General features: G+C 41.2%; 1 protein-coding gene across 1 annotated transcript in view; it reads right to left on the bottom strand.

Annotated features, from left to right (window-relative positions):
• Nucleotides 1-17373, bottom strand: part of bmp2k (BMP2 inducible kinase) — a 72726-nt gene that overhangs the window by 41008 nt on the left and 14345 nt on the right. The window contains exon 2 of the mRNA XM_022212378.2: nt 3473-3591. Within this exon, the coding sequence (XP_022068070.2) occupies nt 3473-3591 (119 nt within the window). The remainder of the gene's footprint in view (nt 1-3472; nt 3592-17373) is intronic.

Below are 17373 nucleotides of genomic sequence, written 5' to 3'. Positions count from 1 at the left end.
AGTATAAAAATAGGAGGAATTGTTCATTTTCAGCTTATAGTCCTTTGACTAATCATGTGTGATTTTCCGTTTGGTTGGAAAACCGAACCAGTTTGTCAAAAATAAACTTCAAGTGGGATAAACGAGGCTTTTACCTTTAATCCTCTTCCCCAGCGGGGTTAGAGGCTCTATAAAACCAAAATTAGACCATTTATCATAGAAAGAAACTAAACATTGAAAAAAAATGGTCAGATTTTCAACTTTCGGTAGGCCATTGAAGTACTCATCTGCTGTATTGTTATGAAAACAACAAGCAACTTTAACTAATGTAGAGCAAATTTAGCCAGTACACAGCAACTTTAGTTAGAGCAATTTTACTAATATGGAGCGACTTAAATTCATTTAGAGCATCTTTAACTAGTGTAAAGCAACTTTAATTCATTTAGACCAGCTTTAATATAGAGCAACTTTAATATCGAGTGATTTTAACTAATGCAGAGCAACTATAGCTAATATAGAGCAACTTTAGGTAATATAGACTAACTGTAGCTAATATGGAGCAACGACAGCTAATAAAGAGCAACTATCACTAATATAGAGCAACTACAGCTAATATGAGCATCTTTAGGTAATATGGAGCAACGACAGCTAATATAGAGCAACTTTAACTCATTGTAGGGTAATCTTAACTAACATAGAGCAACATTAACTAATGCAGAGCAACTATAGCTAATATAGAGCAACTTTAGGTAATATAGAGCAATGACAGCTAATATAGAGCAACTTTAGTGGATATAGACTAACTATAGCTAATATGGAGCAACGACAGCTAATATAGAGCAACTATAGCTAATATAGAGCAACTATAGATAATACAGAGCAACAACAGCTAATATAGAGCAACTATAGATAATACAGAGCAACAACAGCTAATATAGAGCAACTATAGATAATACAGAGCAACAACAGCTAATATAGAGCAACTATAGATAATATAGAGCAACTTTAACTCATTGTAGGGCAATCTTAACTAACATAGAGCAACATTAAGTAATGTAGAGCAACTTTAGCTTGTATAGAGCAACTTTATACATTAACTTTTGAATAGTATAGCCTCAAAGAATAAACATGATTTAAAAACCTACCACTTACTTCCTGTTAAAGCTTTCACACCTACCGGTTTTAAATCTGGAAGAAACACATTTAAGACTATAACGGACCAAAGAAAATAAAAAACTGCACCCAGAGCTTATCCAAAAAAGGTTCAATCCCCGGCTGAATTCAGCCCAGTCTTGCCTCTGCAGCCAAGCTACTCTGTGTGTGTGTGTGTGTGTGTGTGTGTGTGTGTGTGTGTGTGTGTGTGTGTGTGTGTGTGTGTGTGTGTGTGTGTGTGTGTGTGTGTGTGGCAAGAGTCTGTGTGTGTTTTCTTTGTTGTATTCTTTGATGTTCTTACACCATGCTGATCTCTTAACTCTGCTAATCTTTCTTAACTTGATTTGTTGGCCGGATTAAAGCATCGCGGTGTTTGTTTGGAGGCTGTTAAACGCCAGCGTGAGACGGGAGGCCGCTGTGTGTTGTGGAAACCGACACACCTAAGGCGACGTCCCAACAGGCGGAACTGTGTCAGTGTTTAAGGTCAGCGGGGTGTGTGTGTGTGTGTGGGGGTGAGAATTACACATTGTTCCAGTTGATGAAGTGGCGAATGGACGCACAAAGCTGGCTAAACAGCTCAGAGTGAGCCGTTCACTGACATACTCTGGGTCAAACGTTCAAGAATGGACATCTGCCGCTGCCCGAGTCGCGCTTGTCTGCAGAATAACTGAGGAAATTCAACTTTGAATGACATAAAACACCTTGAATTACAATCATGCCAGTGCCAGCTCCGTGCGATAGATCAAAAGTATTTGTCAATGGACCAGGTGCATTATTACAATGTCACCCAGCACGCAGCCAAAAACCTCTTGCCAGACTGGAAATGTTGGATAGCAGGACGGGCAGGAAGATGAAAATGAAGCCGTTTATATGCACCTCGCTTTATGGGAGAACATCTCTTTTACGAGGGCTCGTGTCCCATTTCAAAAAGGAATTATGTGCTTAGATTAAATACCTGAAAAGCGAGAACGCCCTCATGAAAGTTTCAGATGGCGAGCACGGTGTCATCGAGTGCAAATTAAGCGAGAGAAATCTGTTTTACAGCCAGTGGAGGATTAGGGGGAATTGTGGCTAACATCAAGAATTAGTTTGGCCTTGCAACAGAACGGTGGAGTGTAATCACGTGGAGATTAATAAACGACAAGCTTTGTTCACCTCTGATAAGCTACACGGGTAAATTTCATGCTCAGTAAAGGTCAATTAGGCTCTCGTCTGACACTCTGCATGTAGATTGCAGGTATAAGCTCGTAGCTGGCTGCAGATCTGACACAGTTATAACTTCTCATTTCATTATCTACTGAACGTCGCTACGGGAAACATCATCAACCTTGTTTTGGATTGTGCAGTAATCTCAGCTAGTTTCTTGGGTAAATTTTCCTTTAAAATGGCAGTCTCTCTGCATGCAAATGTCCCGACGAAACAATTAGCTTTGGTACTGAGCGACATTGGTGCGTGATGTTCTTAGCCCTGCCCAAGACAACTGCGACTGGTATGAAGAAATATAAACAAGCCAGAAATGTTTTCCCCAATTGGAAAATAACTATGAGGTGAAGTCAGACCATTCTACGTAGAAATGTGCCAGGGCTAATTAAGCTCAGGTAGTAATATATCTGAATTTCCAATAGCTTAAATTATGTTTTAGTAATTTAAATAACATCTGTGTGCCATGACTATATGTAAAACGTGAAGCTCTACCAATAAAGACGAGCAGTTTGTTTAGTAAAAAATTATCAAAGCTAATAGCAGTGCTCTCCTCCTTGCATGCGACGCAACACCAGACAATTCTCTTTATTACTATTTTGGGTAAACAACAACTGGTGCTTGCGGTTCTTGACCTCTCCCAAGATGATTGTGATTGATTTAAGGAAACAAAAACACACCTGAGCTTTGTTGTTCCTCCTATACTAAAAAAAATGATGGTAAGGTGCAGGCAGACCGTTCTACCCAGCGCAGAATAAGCAGAGGTAGTAAAATATCTGAACTTCCAAAAGCTCAATTGCTGTCCTTATAATCGAAAAAGCAACCGTGTGTCATGACCGTATGTAAAATATGAAGCTCTAGCAATAAACACGAGCAGTTTGCGTAGTAAATTAGCAAAGTTAATAGCAGTGTTTGCCTGCTGAGGTAATGTCAGACCATTCTACACAGTGCTGTACCAGCGTTGACTAAGCCCAGGTAGTAATAAAGCCTTATCTCATGTAACCCACTTGATGTTTTTGTAAACTGATCGTACACATATAAAATATGGAGCTCTACCATCACAAACGAGCAGGAAGACTTTAGCTGGGTTTAAAGATAACATCCCCAGTTACAGAAACCAACACTGTGATAGTGCGCTCACCATGATAGTGATCTCTCTCTTGTAGACATTCAGGTCCGGGACGTTGTTGACGTACATCCTTTTGAGAGCGCAGCGGACACCGCTGTGCGTACGAGCCAGGAACACCACTGAGAAACCTCCTGGAAACACACAACAAGACAATTTATCAGTATGTATAGGGGACAAAACTTGCATGAACAAAAATAACGCTCATGTTCCAACAAGATAACAACTGGAAAGACATTTTAAGCTTGACATCCGTGGCACCTGGACACGGAAAGTCTAATCATCCATTACAAACTAATTACTCGCTCCAACATTATTACACCAGACTGTTCGTGCAGCTCAGTAGGAAAAAAAAAAACTGGATGACAGATTGGACTGTCAACTGTGAACGTGTTACATATTCTTCAAACACAAAAAAGCGCATCGACACCAATATCTTCAACCTACGAGTTGCTTCTAAGTGCTTCGATCATCTTTTTCTGCTGTGTCACTACGTTTTTGCTGCATTGTGACATCATCGTCATCACTCTTGGCTCCAGTCACTGGTCAGCTGCTCTCAGGATTCAAAGGTTTAACTGCCATGAGCAGCAATAAAAAGTTATCAGTGCAATGAATTTCTTATATTGTGGTGTCTATGTAGTGTCACTTGGAATGCACTCATTCAAACACATTCATCACTTGTATCGACTCACACATACTGAGATAACAGATATGAATATGCAAAAATGGTGTAAAATGGAGTATGTATAGACAGAAGTGTATTAAAAATGAATGTGCAATACTTCTAGTGCTGATCTACTCATACATATTGAGGCAGACAATATAGAAAGACTAGTGTGAGAAAGGCATATGGAGAACAGTGCAGAAAAAGTGTCAACAAAAGGAAAACGTATGCATATACTGACAGTAATGCAAGATTGTCAGCAACGTTAAGTGTTCACAATCATGTTTTTGGATCTTCTGAAGACTGTTGATGGAACAAACTTTGCAAGATGGCGGCTAGAAATGAGTGTGACTCAGTGGTAAAGTTTCCAAAGACCCTAACATTTCACAAGTGTGGGAGTATTTCAAAATTATTGCAAAAATATCTGTTAAAAACAAAGATAGTCCAACACACTAGAACCTTTATTTGAAGAACTACTTAAAGGTGGCATTTCCAGCGTGGACACTCCATGAGGCAGTCATTTATTAAAGTGTCTGGGGCACATCTGTACTTGTGCGGGGATTATGTTTTTCTAGATGAGCACTTCAAATTATTAAAAAACAAAAAGGCAGTTTGTGCACTGTGCAAACTTTCATATCACGATGCACAAGCACCTGAACACTCTATTCTGCAAGATGCACCACCAGAAGGTTAGCAGGTACAGCTTTTTAATATCTTTTGTCCTTGTCCTTGCATTACTTTGACCAGGTTAGTCCCATTGACATCAGAGGTCTCCTTTATGAGGGAGACCTGGCCAAGAGGGCAGCAGCATAATTAAATTAAAACAATAAACAGCAGATAAAATCAACAGCATTAAAACTCATTCAGCGTAACAAAAGCTTGAAGTTGAGATTGTAATGTATTCCAAGCACTAGGCGCAGAAAACCCAAAGGCTTTCTTGCCCAGTTCATACCATACTTTGGGGACGACAAATTGCAGAGTATCCGTAGATCAGAGATGGTGACTTCCATGTTTCCTTGTTAAAGGATGAGTCAAAGAACAATATCCAGAATGGTTCTGTAAATAAACACCAGTGATTGACATCGGGCATTTAAAGATGGCCAGTTAACTCTAGAATAGAGCATAAGCTAGATCAAACATACATTTATAAACCTCAAAACTCACAAATCAAGTGACTGATTTGAAGGTTCGGAGGAAAATAATCAGTCAATCGGTCAAACAGTCAGTAGATTAATTGCAGAAAAACAGTCATTAGTTGCAGCCCGGCTCAGTGCCCATCAGATAAAGTGAGGATTTTTTTTTTTTTTTTTTTTTTTTAAAAAGGTGACATTTCAACAGCGGCTAACTAGTCTCATTTCACGAGCAAGTAGGCTAAGCTCATTTGGCCTGCGCTGGCCTGACTCCAAGTGGGTCTAATCCTGGGCTAAATAAAGTCATTTGACTGATAAAATACAACAGGAGTGAGATATGAAGCTGAAACTGCACTTGGTGAGTGGATTTCTGGTGGTGAGAGGATTTGTATTTTAGTTATAGGTGTCAGCAGGGACAAAGCTGTTTAGTGCCAGTAGCTTTTGTCACCGACCGACTTGTGTGGCTCTCTGGTTGAATGAACACTGCGATGGGACTGTCCCTGGGCTCATTAGAGGGGGTTCACTGAGTCACTGAGTGGTGGGCATCAAAGTCCGCCGACCGCAGAGGAGAATGAAAGCTCCACAATGGGGCGCTTGTTGCTGTGAGAGTTACCTTAGGACAGCTGAAAAACAGCGCGGACTTGGATGTGGACGGAGCCAACAGGGAGGGCGGCCGAAGTGACCGCTCAGCACAACGGTTTTCATTAAGGAGTCCATCAATGCTGTGTTTAAACAGGTCCCAGAAGAGAACAGCGCAGCATAAAGAACCCCGAGTGCAACTAATACCTGCCGAGTCCCCACGAGGACAGTAAACGGAGTAAAGCCGACATAGAAGCCAGGCAAAGCAAACGCGAGCGAACCGAAGCGGTGTTTGCATGTGTGTAGTCACAACAGCGAGAGTTACTGTAGCAGACATTATCTGATTAGAAAGGGGGAGCTGATGCCGTTCTGCAGCACAGAACAGGCAGCTAATGAGACAAAGAACAACCTGCTCTGGCAGCGCTGCAGCCGATAATGAAGCAGGGCACGGTACTCAACGGTGTCAGTGGAAAACTGCCACGAACCACAAGCAAAGTGACCGTACATTTTGACTTTTTACTTCATTTCAAAAACATCTACAGGTCAAAGAAAGAAAAAATATACAGAACATAGCACTATTTCTAGCATCACGTCACTCCTTGATTCCATTTCCCCACAGTTATCCATAATTCTGTGATCTTTTGTCATTTATTACTGCCTGTCAGATTCCCTCTTAGCTTTTGTTGTCATGCTTTTGCCATTTACATCTGTCTGCCACACCCCTTCATTCAACCACTCTGTTCTTTGTTGTATTACCTTTCGTTACCGATTGGCAACTATACACAAATCAACCACTACTAACCCTCATATTTACATACGGCCCTGCTCCCTACTGTCTAACCGTCGCTATAAAACGTGTACTTTCTGAATGTTCTTACCTTCACAGGCTCATGTTCTGTGTTGGAAAGCCAACCGTACGCCGGAATACCAATAAACACCCCATGGCAGCAAACTTTGAAGGACTAAACACCTCTACGCACTGTCCGATTTTAACAATCTTATAAGTTCACAGCTTGCTACACTGTATGACGTGAATCTAATGATCTTTGGATACGACGTGAAGTTTGCTGTGTGTAGATTGCACGATGAAAATAGAGCTGAATCGCAGCCTACGATGTACACGAGTCGAAGTGAATGTCCAAGAGTACAACGTCATAAGCGTGCGCCGTCCAACCATGACAAACAACGAAGCAACAACGCAATGAAACTAAGTGTTGAGGCCACTATTTACGGCGGTGTTTGTGTGCGTTTGCTAGCCGCTAATGTTAGGCTACTAGCCGGGGAGCTGCAATTCCGCCGCTATATCCTTCAATGCCTCGTCCTTTTTGTCCGGTTGTGGTACAAAGTGGAGGACACGTCAAAAAGGCTTCTGCTGCCAAAACTCTACGAGACTGTCGTCTTTGTATAAATCCAACATATTGGTTTTGATGCGTTTTGCCAGTGTCACCACAAATCAGTACGTCACTTCACACTGCATTTCCATTGGTCAGTTCATTGTCGCAGGTCACAGCAGCAGTCACACTCTAAGACGATCACCCCAAGTTTCTGGCACTGTCAGAATCTCATCGCAGCTCGTCTTTGGTCATAAGACCATGACAACGGCCATCCTGGAACTTGTCTCACATTGCGACGTAGGACCACCGATTTGGAGCCAAGACCAAGATATCACCACGATTCTCTTACGAATGTTATCTTTTGTCTGGGACTGTCAAAAATCATGCAGTGTGTAGAGTCCTTAGGAGTGACATTTCTTCAACATCCACAAGTCATGTTCACACCCGTCCTACATTTCTACCCTCTGATTGGTTTCCTTCTCTCGATCAGCTGTATCCTCCTCTACCTCCTCTTCTTCCTCACTATTGTTCGTAGCAATTCTGTCATCTCCCTCCTTTCTTGTTCCTGGTATTTTACTTCATCAAAAGTCACCCGGATCGTAGATTAGCATCTCCACGGCAATCGCGAGGTGAGGCTTGGCCGCATATAAATAAATGATAAAAACAAGCACAATAAGACAGTTCTGTTGATGAGACAGAATGAGCAGCCTATAAAACAATATGCTGAGGCTGCTGATATCAAAAATGATTTGGACAACAGATAAATACAGGAACAGACACGCACCGGGAGATTATGTTTGAAACATCTCTATGCAGGAGGGAAGAAAAAAAGCTGAATTAAGAATCAGAGGCTTATGATATTTGCTGCATGCATCAGTGGAGCTATGCAGCAGCTGCCATTTCAGAAAAGAGAATTAAAAGCAGTGGAGCAGAACCTGTTTACACCTGCTGGACGCTGTTCATCAATTAGCCTTGGCCTGGCCTGTGTGCTAAGGTTAGCTGGATGGTCATTCCCAACCGCAAGGCCCAGCTTAAATTGATTTCCTGTAACAAGACAGTTGAGCACAAAGCCACTCAGAGACTCGAGGATGGGGGCGGGATTGAACTTGAGGCAGAAAACTGAGTCATATGACAGTCTTGTGAGCGAGACGCTTTAAAAGCAGCAGGATGCAGTTGTTGGTGAAGGGTTCCTGAACTCATACGTGATGCGGAGCGCGTTTTACGACCCTACGGGTTTGAGAAAAAGCGGTTTGCCGTCTTGCTCAAATCCCAAGCTTTGACACAAAGACGTAGGATGCAGATGTAGTAAAAGAAACAGTAAACTTCGAGCTGGGATGGAGGTAAGAAGATGTGGGGGTTGCAAGCACCGGATGACAGATTTTATAAGGCAAAATCCATTTGCTCGGGCAAAGGGCCAAGAGGCTGAAAAGAGCAGGCTGTTTAAGCATGCATGGACAAGACAGAAAAGAACAGCTAACCTTCGCTGAAAACTGGAACACTGAGCAAACAGGAGAGGCTTCAAATGACTAAATTAACCCCTATTGAGTTACTGTGCAGGCATTTTTTTAAACTTAGATTGTTGTCATGTAGACTGGGAGGTGCACAACTCACACTAGTGATATCAGATGAGCTGATTACAAAATTATTTCTGCAGCTGGAACAAACAACCTGCTCATCTTGTCTCCAGCCAGAAACATCTTGTTTTTGGTTACACGAGATAACAAAACTGTGGCGTGAGCATAGGAGACAAACAGCAGCCAGAGCTACGTGTTACGGTACATGTCCACAGGACCCGTCAATTCCTCACATCCCATTTATTGTCTATGTTGTACAAATGTTATCTCAGTAAGCCAACGACAAATCTTCTCTATACAACGATTCAACATTTACATGCTTCTAGATGTTTTGTAGTTAGACTATGAGGGTTAGAACATTTCCAGCATCGTGATTAATTAAGAAATCATAACATTCCCAAACAGTAAACTTAAATAATACTGGACGATCTAAGGGAAACTCATAACTCATTTGCGTAAAGTAGACTTGACTTCTACTTTATGCAAATGCGACGAGGGAAGCCAAAATTTCTGTAAAACCTCTAAACTAGTTGTTGTTGAACTAAAATGAGCAAATCACACAACTTATTTCTCGCTTCAAATCTTTTCAGATCTGTTTGCTGAACCGTTTCCATAATAAAAGAAAGTTTGCGTTGGTTCGACACTTCAACCGGACTGAAGCTAAAGCAGCTGCCATGTGACCAAGTATCTCAGAAGAGACACATCCACCAAGCAGGAGATATTCAAATGTGGCGCGTTTCCATGTGAGAAAAAAAAACATCCTTATAGACACATACCATTAGGCAACCCATAACAACAGAGCCGATGCTGTCCCATATTAGATACCTGTATGGGAAAGAAACTGTAGTAAAATTTATCAGGGTGCAACGATTGATGCATTTGTTCTGAAAATATTTGGTATGGCCCTTTTGTTTTGGCATATATGTCCATTAAATGAAACCAGCCACTGCTTGTGCAAAACAAACTAAAACTCTACATCTTCCCTTCGTGCTTTATGGAAAACAGAACAACCACAGCTCATAGACCATCAGCTACCATTTAAGTTCACACTATTTAATGAATACATCTGCTGTCATTCATGACTTATGCATGGCTGTCTGGGTCTACAGAGTTACCTGACGTTGATTTCATATCAATGAGTATACAAAATTTCAGGACTCCGGGTACATTATTTCTCGAATTACAGCACTGCAAAGATTGTTCCACAGATTGGTGCGAAGATAGCGATGCAAAAATCAACATGACCCAACCTTCTTTAAGAATTTTCCACTCAAAAAAATATGACAAAATTCTTACATGTTTTACTTAATAGCATATGCATGCGGGGGGGGGGATCAGACACAGATGAGCTGAGTCAGGCGTGGATTTCTTTTAAAATTTGGTGAACTGAGGTGGAATTACCCATGCGTTTTTTATTTGAGAGAAAATTAGTGTTGCACAATCCAAGTGTGAAGCTGAGAGCTGCTAATGTGACTATAAGCACAGTTGAAGCATAGTTGATTCTCTAAATGCTGCGCCGTAAAGGGATTCTTTATTTTTTTTGACTGAATGTTTGGATTTATTTATTATTAGTTAAATTTGACATTTTGCTAGGAGGTCACAGTCAGTTCTAGCTGTACTGACAGATGTTTTTATTAAGATCTAGCCTTAGCCAGCCCAGTGAACTAGTGCACAATAACAAAAAAGAAGCAGGTTAATGTTACATATTTCTTGTTTTTGCTGAACATGAAAATGTACTGAACCATGACCTCAAAACCAAGATAAATACCAGATCATTAACTTTGTGAACTATTACACCTCAAAAAATCTTCCCACTGACTATTTTTCTGACCCTGACATCCGGCGCTGTGTTGCTAACATGGAGGGGACATTTTGTAAAGTTAAGAAAAGTTAAAGACGGCTTCGGTTCAGACCATCCTTCCAAACAGCTTCATGTCTTCTCTGGGACTGACTGAGGCCATATGCTCCAGTATCAGGTTCTCACTAAACCACCACCCCGAGGCCTTTGTTGCCTCCCATGACTATGCCAGCCATGGAAGTGCTGCGCTATTGAGTGTATTATTCTCCTGAGTGGCTCTGGATGGAATGATTTGTTTTGGAGGGGCTTTGTGCTCAGCATACAAACTTCCTGGACAAACGAGGGGCTCCTGAACATCACAAAAGGTCCCTTACTGTAAACAAGACCGGCTTCTCCGATAAGAAACTGTTGTTTTTCATTTCCTTTGGGTGCTTTAAATCAATTAATGACAAGATGAGACTGAAGAAGATTCCGTGCCTGTCTGTCTTTTCCATCTCCAATATATGGATTTGTTAAGCTGTGGGTCTGATGAATCTCTTCAGTTTGTTTTCATTTTCTCCATTTAATACTGAAATCAGATTTGATATGCTACTGAACTCCAGCCACTACAGCAATATATTTTTATTTCCACAAAGAAAAGTCGAATACTTCATAACTTAACTGATTTATTAGATTTTTTATTTGATGTATTTCAGACATGCCACAGTATCATAAAGGCAAAATAGAAAATAAAATACGAAAAACAAACAAAACAAAAACAACCAAACCAAAATAAATCCTGAAAGTGAGTAGGATGAAGTTGTTAGATCCTAGCTGCTACAAATCATTGCTGTCTCCAATCTTTTCTGCACCACGGACCGGTTTCAAACAAGACGAGTTTCTACAGACTGGTCAGAGCACATAATTTCTGAATTTATTTTCTCTCAAAAATGTGTCCTAAATGAATAAAATTAGTTTTTATTGGCCAGCAAGTATTTACTTTTTCCTTCCGTTACCATCAAGTCTCTCCTACTTTTCAAAGAAGCTCTCCAGAGATGTTATTTATTTACTAATTTTGGCAGGGGTTAGAGCAGAGGTGTGAAACGTGGGCCGTGGGCCAAAAACACGGGCCTGCTGCACTAAAACACAATAATTTCTGTCCGAAGTATTAAAACATGATTTCATTAACGTTTAAGTTCCACACAGCTGGTACAGTGCAGCGAAATCCATTCAGCATGCTAAAGCATCACTGATGGGCCTGTCTAACTCCTGGACTCCATTAGTCACACCTCGCTATGACTGTATGCCTGAACCTCCTCTCCTGCTCCTCTGTTAGCAGAATGATCCGAGCTCTCCACCGTGAGGACATGGTCAGCCGTCGGTGACAGTTTGGAGGAAAACCCCTCAAACCCATCAGGCCAAGAAGCAGAGAAGGGGGTTACTGACACTAAAGCCCGGTGCTGAGCGAGCGCTGAAATTACTGGAGAATTTTCCTCGGTCCTGCATCCAGCCGGGGACCCTGACATCACCGAAAAGCTTGAAAAACTGGGACAGTCACAGGCGGAGCCACATGACAGCCGGAAACAGGGTCTCAGCAGCCTTTACGAAGCAGATACCCAGCATGCCATGATATAGGGAAGGAGGACAACTTCAGAAGTGACAGAGGAGTGTCTGAATGCCAGAGGATTAGGAGGTTTAGTGGAGAATGGAGATGATGCGTTTGTCGTTTCTGCTCAGGCGCAGATGTTCTTCCACTGAAGCATGATGTCATCTGTGATAACAAACCCACCATCTTTATGTTCATCTCCTTCCGTCGATTTCATGCCGACTCTCCCTTCTCAACCCTCAGCGCTCTACTTAAGCTAGTGTGACGTCTTAGTGTGTTATGAAGCCACAAACAAAGTGGTGCGCTTCAAAGTGCTTCCTTCAGCTGTGGAGCTACTTTTAAGAGGGGAGAATGCCATTTCTTTGGGAGAGCATTGCGAGCAGGCTGAGGCATTTCCTCCTTGAGGCCCCCATCCCCTAACCTGAACCCACAACACTTCCCCTTTAAGTTTCCACAGTTGTAAAACATCAAGATAAGAGCGACGACCTTAAAACAACTTGTGGCGGCGCTGCGTTACAGAAAAGCATAAAGGGTATCACACCTTTGTTGCGGCTTTAACTGCTGCTTTTTTTCTGCAGGGAATGATGAAAGTGGAAGACTTGAAATAACCGAAATGAGGAATCGAGTGAAAAAGCAGGAGTTGTGATCCTTTCACCTACAAATCTCCAATTGGCCTACTTCCCCGGCTTTCCTCACAAGTGTAATTTCATAAGAATCCAACTTGGAAACAGATCTGCTTTCGGATAAACTCTCAAAGGAAAACAAACACCAAAGTTATCCACTGGACTTACAGGAAAACCATAAAATACTGGAAGAAGACTGGCTCTTAGAAGGTTTCCCTGACAGTGAAGAAGTCATATATTCAAGAACTTTACAAATATCTAGAATAAAGGTCATGATACAGTTTGACTACAGCTAATTAGTGCAACATGTGTATAATCATATACATGGAGTCCTCGATGTAGGTAAGTTGATTTTCGCCGTAAGTCACAACTCTTAACCAAGTCGTTACGTGCATCACGTTATTAATCAGTTCTTGGGAGAAGAAACTGTTGTCCGCCAACTTTGATCCGTTCAAACTACACAAACTTACTGTATTTTTGAACTACAAGTGCAGATAAAACTGCTGAATCCTTCGTGTACAGACCAACAGGTGCTATTTTTCAACAGTAAATGTTGGAAACGGGTTTCCATTAGAAAACTTCAAGGTCTTTGTCAGATTTCCATGCTGTGCCAGCTGCTTCTATTAATTACCAATAATGACTTTTTGATCCCCCAGCGCTTTAGCAAAACCCTGGGAGATTTGGTACTATACGGACTTAATGCGGGGAAATACTTTTGTTCTTTGGCTTGTTAGTGTAGTGGCCAGCGAGCCTTTTGGTAATGGCGAAACTTGAGCTGGACAGAAACGTGTTAGAAAAGCAGAAATATGTCTGTCACAGTTACTCTGAAACCCAAACAGATCGTTGAGGTTCTTTAGGAACTGACATCCAGCTCTTGTAACCCACTTTATCAGAATCAGCTTAAATGGCCACACAACATACAAGGAATTTGGTTTCAGCTGTTGGTGTCACCCTAAGAACAGGGAAAGAAAATAATAAAATAACTATAGAAAGAAGGGGGGAAATAAATTTTAAAAATGAAATAAATGACAAATAAAAATAGATGAATAAAAAAATAGATAAACAAATAGCAAAATGATAAATAAAATAAATACCAAAATTATAGGTAAAATAAAATTAATAAAAAATTGATAAGTAAATAAAAAATGATAAATAAAATTAAAAATTGATAAAATACATAAAAATGCAAAATAAATGAAAAATTGGATGGATGGATGGATGGATGGATAGATAGATATTCACACTTCTAGAAAAGAATATATAAACAGTAGTGCAAAATGACAGTGGAGTAGTGGTTAGCACTTTTGCCTTGCAGCAAGAAGGTCCCTGGTTCAAGTCCCGGCCTGGGATCTTTCTGCATGGAGTTTGCATGTTCTCTCTGTGCATGCGTGGGTTTTCTCCGGGTACTCCGGCTTCCTCCCACAGTCCAAAAATATGCTGAGGTTAATTGATAACTCTAAATTGCCCGTAGGTGTGAATGTGAGAGTGATTGTGTGTCTGTATGTGTAGCCCTGTGACAGACTGGTGACCTGTCCAGGGTGTCCCGTCTTGGCCCGAGTCAGCTGGGATAGGCTCCAGCACCCCCCACAACCCTAATGAGGATAAAGTGGTGTAGAGAATGGATGGATGGGTAATGCAAAATGATAATTGCTAGAGTGAGATTATAGTCCAAAAAAGCAGAGAATACTGTTCTTAGTGCAAAAATAATGTACACATACACTGGTATATTGTATATTGCACAGGTGTGGAGGAATGTCTCAGCCGTTTATTAGGGTTCATAGTACTGACACAGCTTAATCTGTTCCTCTTAAGTCTGCAAAACTTACACCAATGCAACACACAGACGCCTAAAAATAGCCGTGCACTTGCTTTTAGCGAGCAGTTGAGAGATTCTGCACTCGGAGCTTTTTCCTAACAGAACACGACACCACCTTGTCATTTTTTCTATGCAGAAAACCAGCCTAATAACGAAAATCCAATTTAAAAAAATGAAAAAGCAAGTTAATATGCTGCATGTTTTGGTATTAAACAGATAAACATGACACGGTGCTGTAAGGCAACACCTTCTCCTCATAAGCAAACTGCTATGAAGACCATCACTCAGGTTTCCAGGTGTGTGACGCCACAGCAAGGAGGTGACCAAGGTCGCTGCAGGTCAGGTATTTTTAAACTTGGAGAGGTGATGGTGGCGCCCTGCCAAAGCACAGAGGTGACGGTGGGATGCAGCGAGCAGACCGGACTGGAGACGAGTGAAAGGTGTGTTCACAGAGGGAAGCAGCTGGCAAACATCTGGAAGCGTGACTGGGTAACAACCGGATGGCTTTTCAATGTCACACACGTTTTCATATCCGAAAAATGGATCACGATTGATAAAAAAAAAAAAAAAAAACAATACCCCACCCCTTGAGATTTTAAGTAATGGTTCATGATTTTGCCATCACCGAGCTCTGCTGTGCAAAAAACCTTGAATTAACCTTCCAGGAACATTTTTTTTCTCTCTCATAAGGACACTAGATTTTTCAAACATCCTCTAATCAAACTCTCAAAAGGTTTTAAGTAGAATCTCTGGATTTCTTCACAGCTCTTCCCAGGTCTGTCTGTTCTGTATTCGCTGCCACGCCGCTCTCCGTCACAATGGAGAGGTCACTTTCAGCCGGCGAGTGTCTCGTACATGTGCAGAGTTTGAAAATGTCGGTACAGCTCCTGCCACGGTGTTTATCTGAAGTGATTAAGCGCCGTCCGTCGTCATGCTGTTTGTCCAGAGGTCGTAGGGCAGGACAAAGTGTTTATTTATTGGGGCGCTTTCCAGATTTAATCAGCTTTTATGGCAATCTGCCCGCTGGATAACGTGATGTGTCATGTCCAATATTTTACGTTTGAAATTGAAGGGGGTGGATCCTCCTGGAAGCAAATAAACGCTCATTGTGTTCTGAGTTTTGGCACCAACACCACTGTTAATATTTGTGACAAAAGCAGTCATCAAAAGCTTCAAACTTTATCCCACGGAGCTCAAATGAATTTTGTGAAAATTCGGTCATTATTTCTTGAAATATGTCGTCTGGTGTGGAGAATTTGGAGTCAAGGTCAGCTACCAGAATTACTCAGAAGTCTTCATCTGCAATCTGGCTGGTAATTGTCACAGCTTGCCCGGTTGGAAGGAATCAAAAAGGACAGCAAAGTGACGGAATCATTCTTTGGTCTCGGTGTTGTCAGGGCAATAATAAAAAGCCAGTGCCCGTCCAATACATCCATCAAAGCTCCACTGATGACCTCTGAGATGCAAAACTCAAAGAATAAACCAGCAAAGCAGCATAGAAGGAAAGATTAGAAGACCAAAAGTCCCAAAGAGGAACTTAAGCCTTTTTTTAGGATATGAGATAGGTGACATTGCTGCGTCATCAAGCTGTTAAATGGTGGTTTTTATATTAAATCTTCCTTACCGCTTCATTTATTTAAAAAAAAAAAGTGAATGAGATATCTGCCAAGATTGGACAATTCATCAAGTTATGCATGAGGTCAGAGACTCTTACTAAGACATGTCGAACAAACATTGAATGTTGTCCAGGAGGATTTTCTTTATTTATTATTGCTATTAAAAGCAATTTTCAAAACAACTGCCTTTTTCTGAAAGCTGGCGATGTATTCATCTGCTCCACTCGTCAGCTAGTTCCACGTAACGATGAAATGCCGTAGGGCGAAGACGTCGTAAACCGAGGATGCTCTGTACTTATATTTTTATTTTCCTTGTAGAATTTACATTATATGCTCATACTTTTCTACTGATGTTCATACATTTAGGACCTTTGCCTATTCATGTTTATCTTATATTTTTATTTTACAAGCATAACACACATTTTACATTACATGCTCAAACTTTTCTACTAGTGTTTATACGTTCAGGACATCTTTCATCTTTAATTTCTAAGACTTCAATTGGAGCAACTGTAACATAAGCAACTTCCCCATGTGGATTAGTAAAGCATTTCTGGTTCTCAACACTCCAAATTAGTATCATTATTGTATTTTGATGGATATTTCAGTCCATAATAGACGTGTAATTGGAGGGCAAAGCGGATGAGGAAAGTGTTTCGTGGTTATGGAACTCAAGCAAAGTTTTTGGACCAATATTGGAGCTGAAATCTGGACAAAGCTTTCCCCAAATCACTTCATTTGAAGCACACTGCTTGCGCGTGCAATCTGTTAATGCAGTTTAGATTTGTGCCGTATTAAAAGTAGCATGTAAACGCTGCTGTAGAGATTGCAAAGTCCATAAGATTAACAGAAAAGTGACTCAAGTAGCTCAGTCAGACATGAAGCAGACGCGTTAAGATGCAGAGATTAATGGGAAAGGAGTGCACGTCTGAAAGGGGCTTTAGATTTACTGCCCGTCAGCTTTGTTTTACCTACCACAAATCTGACTGACCCGTCTTCTCCATAGCACACACCTCCATCCTCGGTAACCCTTGCCTGGCTAGTGAGAACTGCAAACAGTCGGTGGTATGCCTCACAAAACTGTCAACCTGAGCTAAAACCTTCAGTTTTCACTCTTGCATTTCACTGCAGTCAGTCTAACTCCTACCCCGGCTCAGGTGAATGGTGAGGAGCACTTTAAAAACAGACAGATGGAAG

This window comes from Acanthochromis polyacanthus, chromosome 7, assembly GCF_021347895.1.
Source record: "Acanthochromis polyacanthus isolate Apoly-LR-REF ecotype Palm Island chromosome 7, KAUST_Apoly_ChrSc, whole genome shotgun sequence".
NCBI lineage: Eukaryota > Metazoa > Chordata > Actinopteri > Pomacentridae > Acanthochromis > Acanthochromis polyacanthus.
The sequence above is the reverse complement of the archived record's forward strand: the minus strand, read 5'-3'. Positions and strand labels throughout refer to the sequence as shown.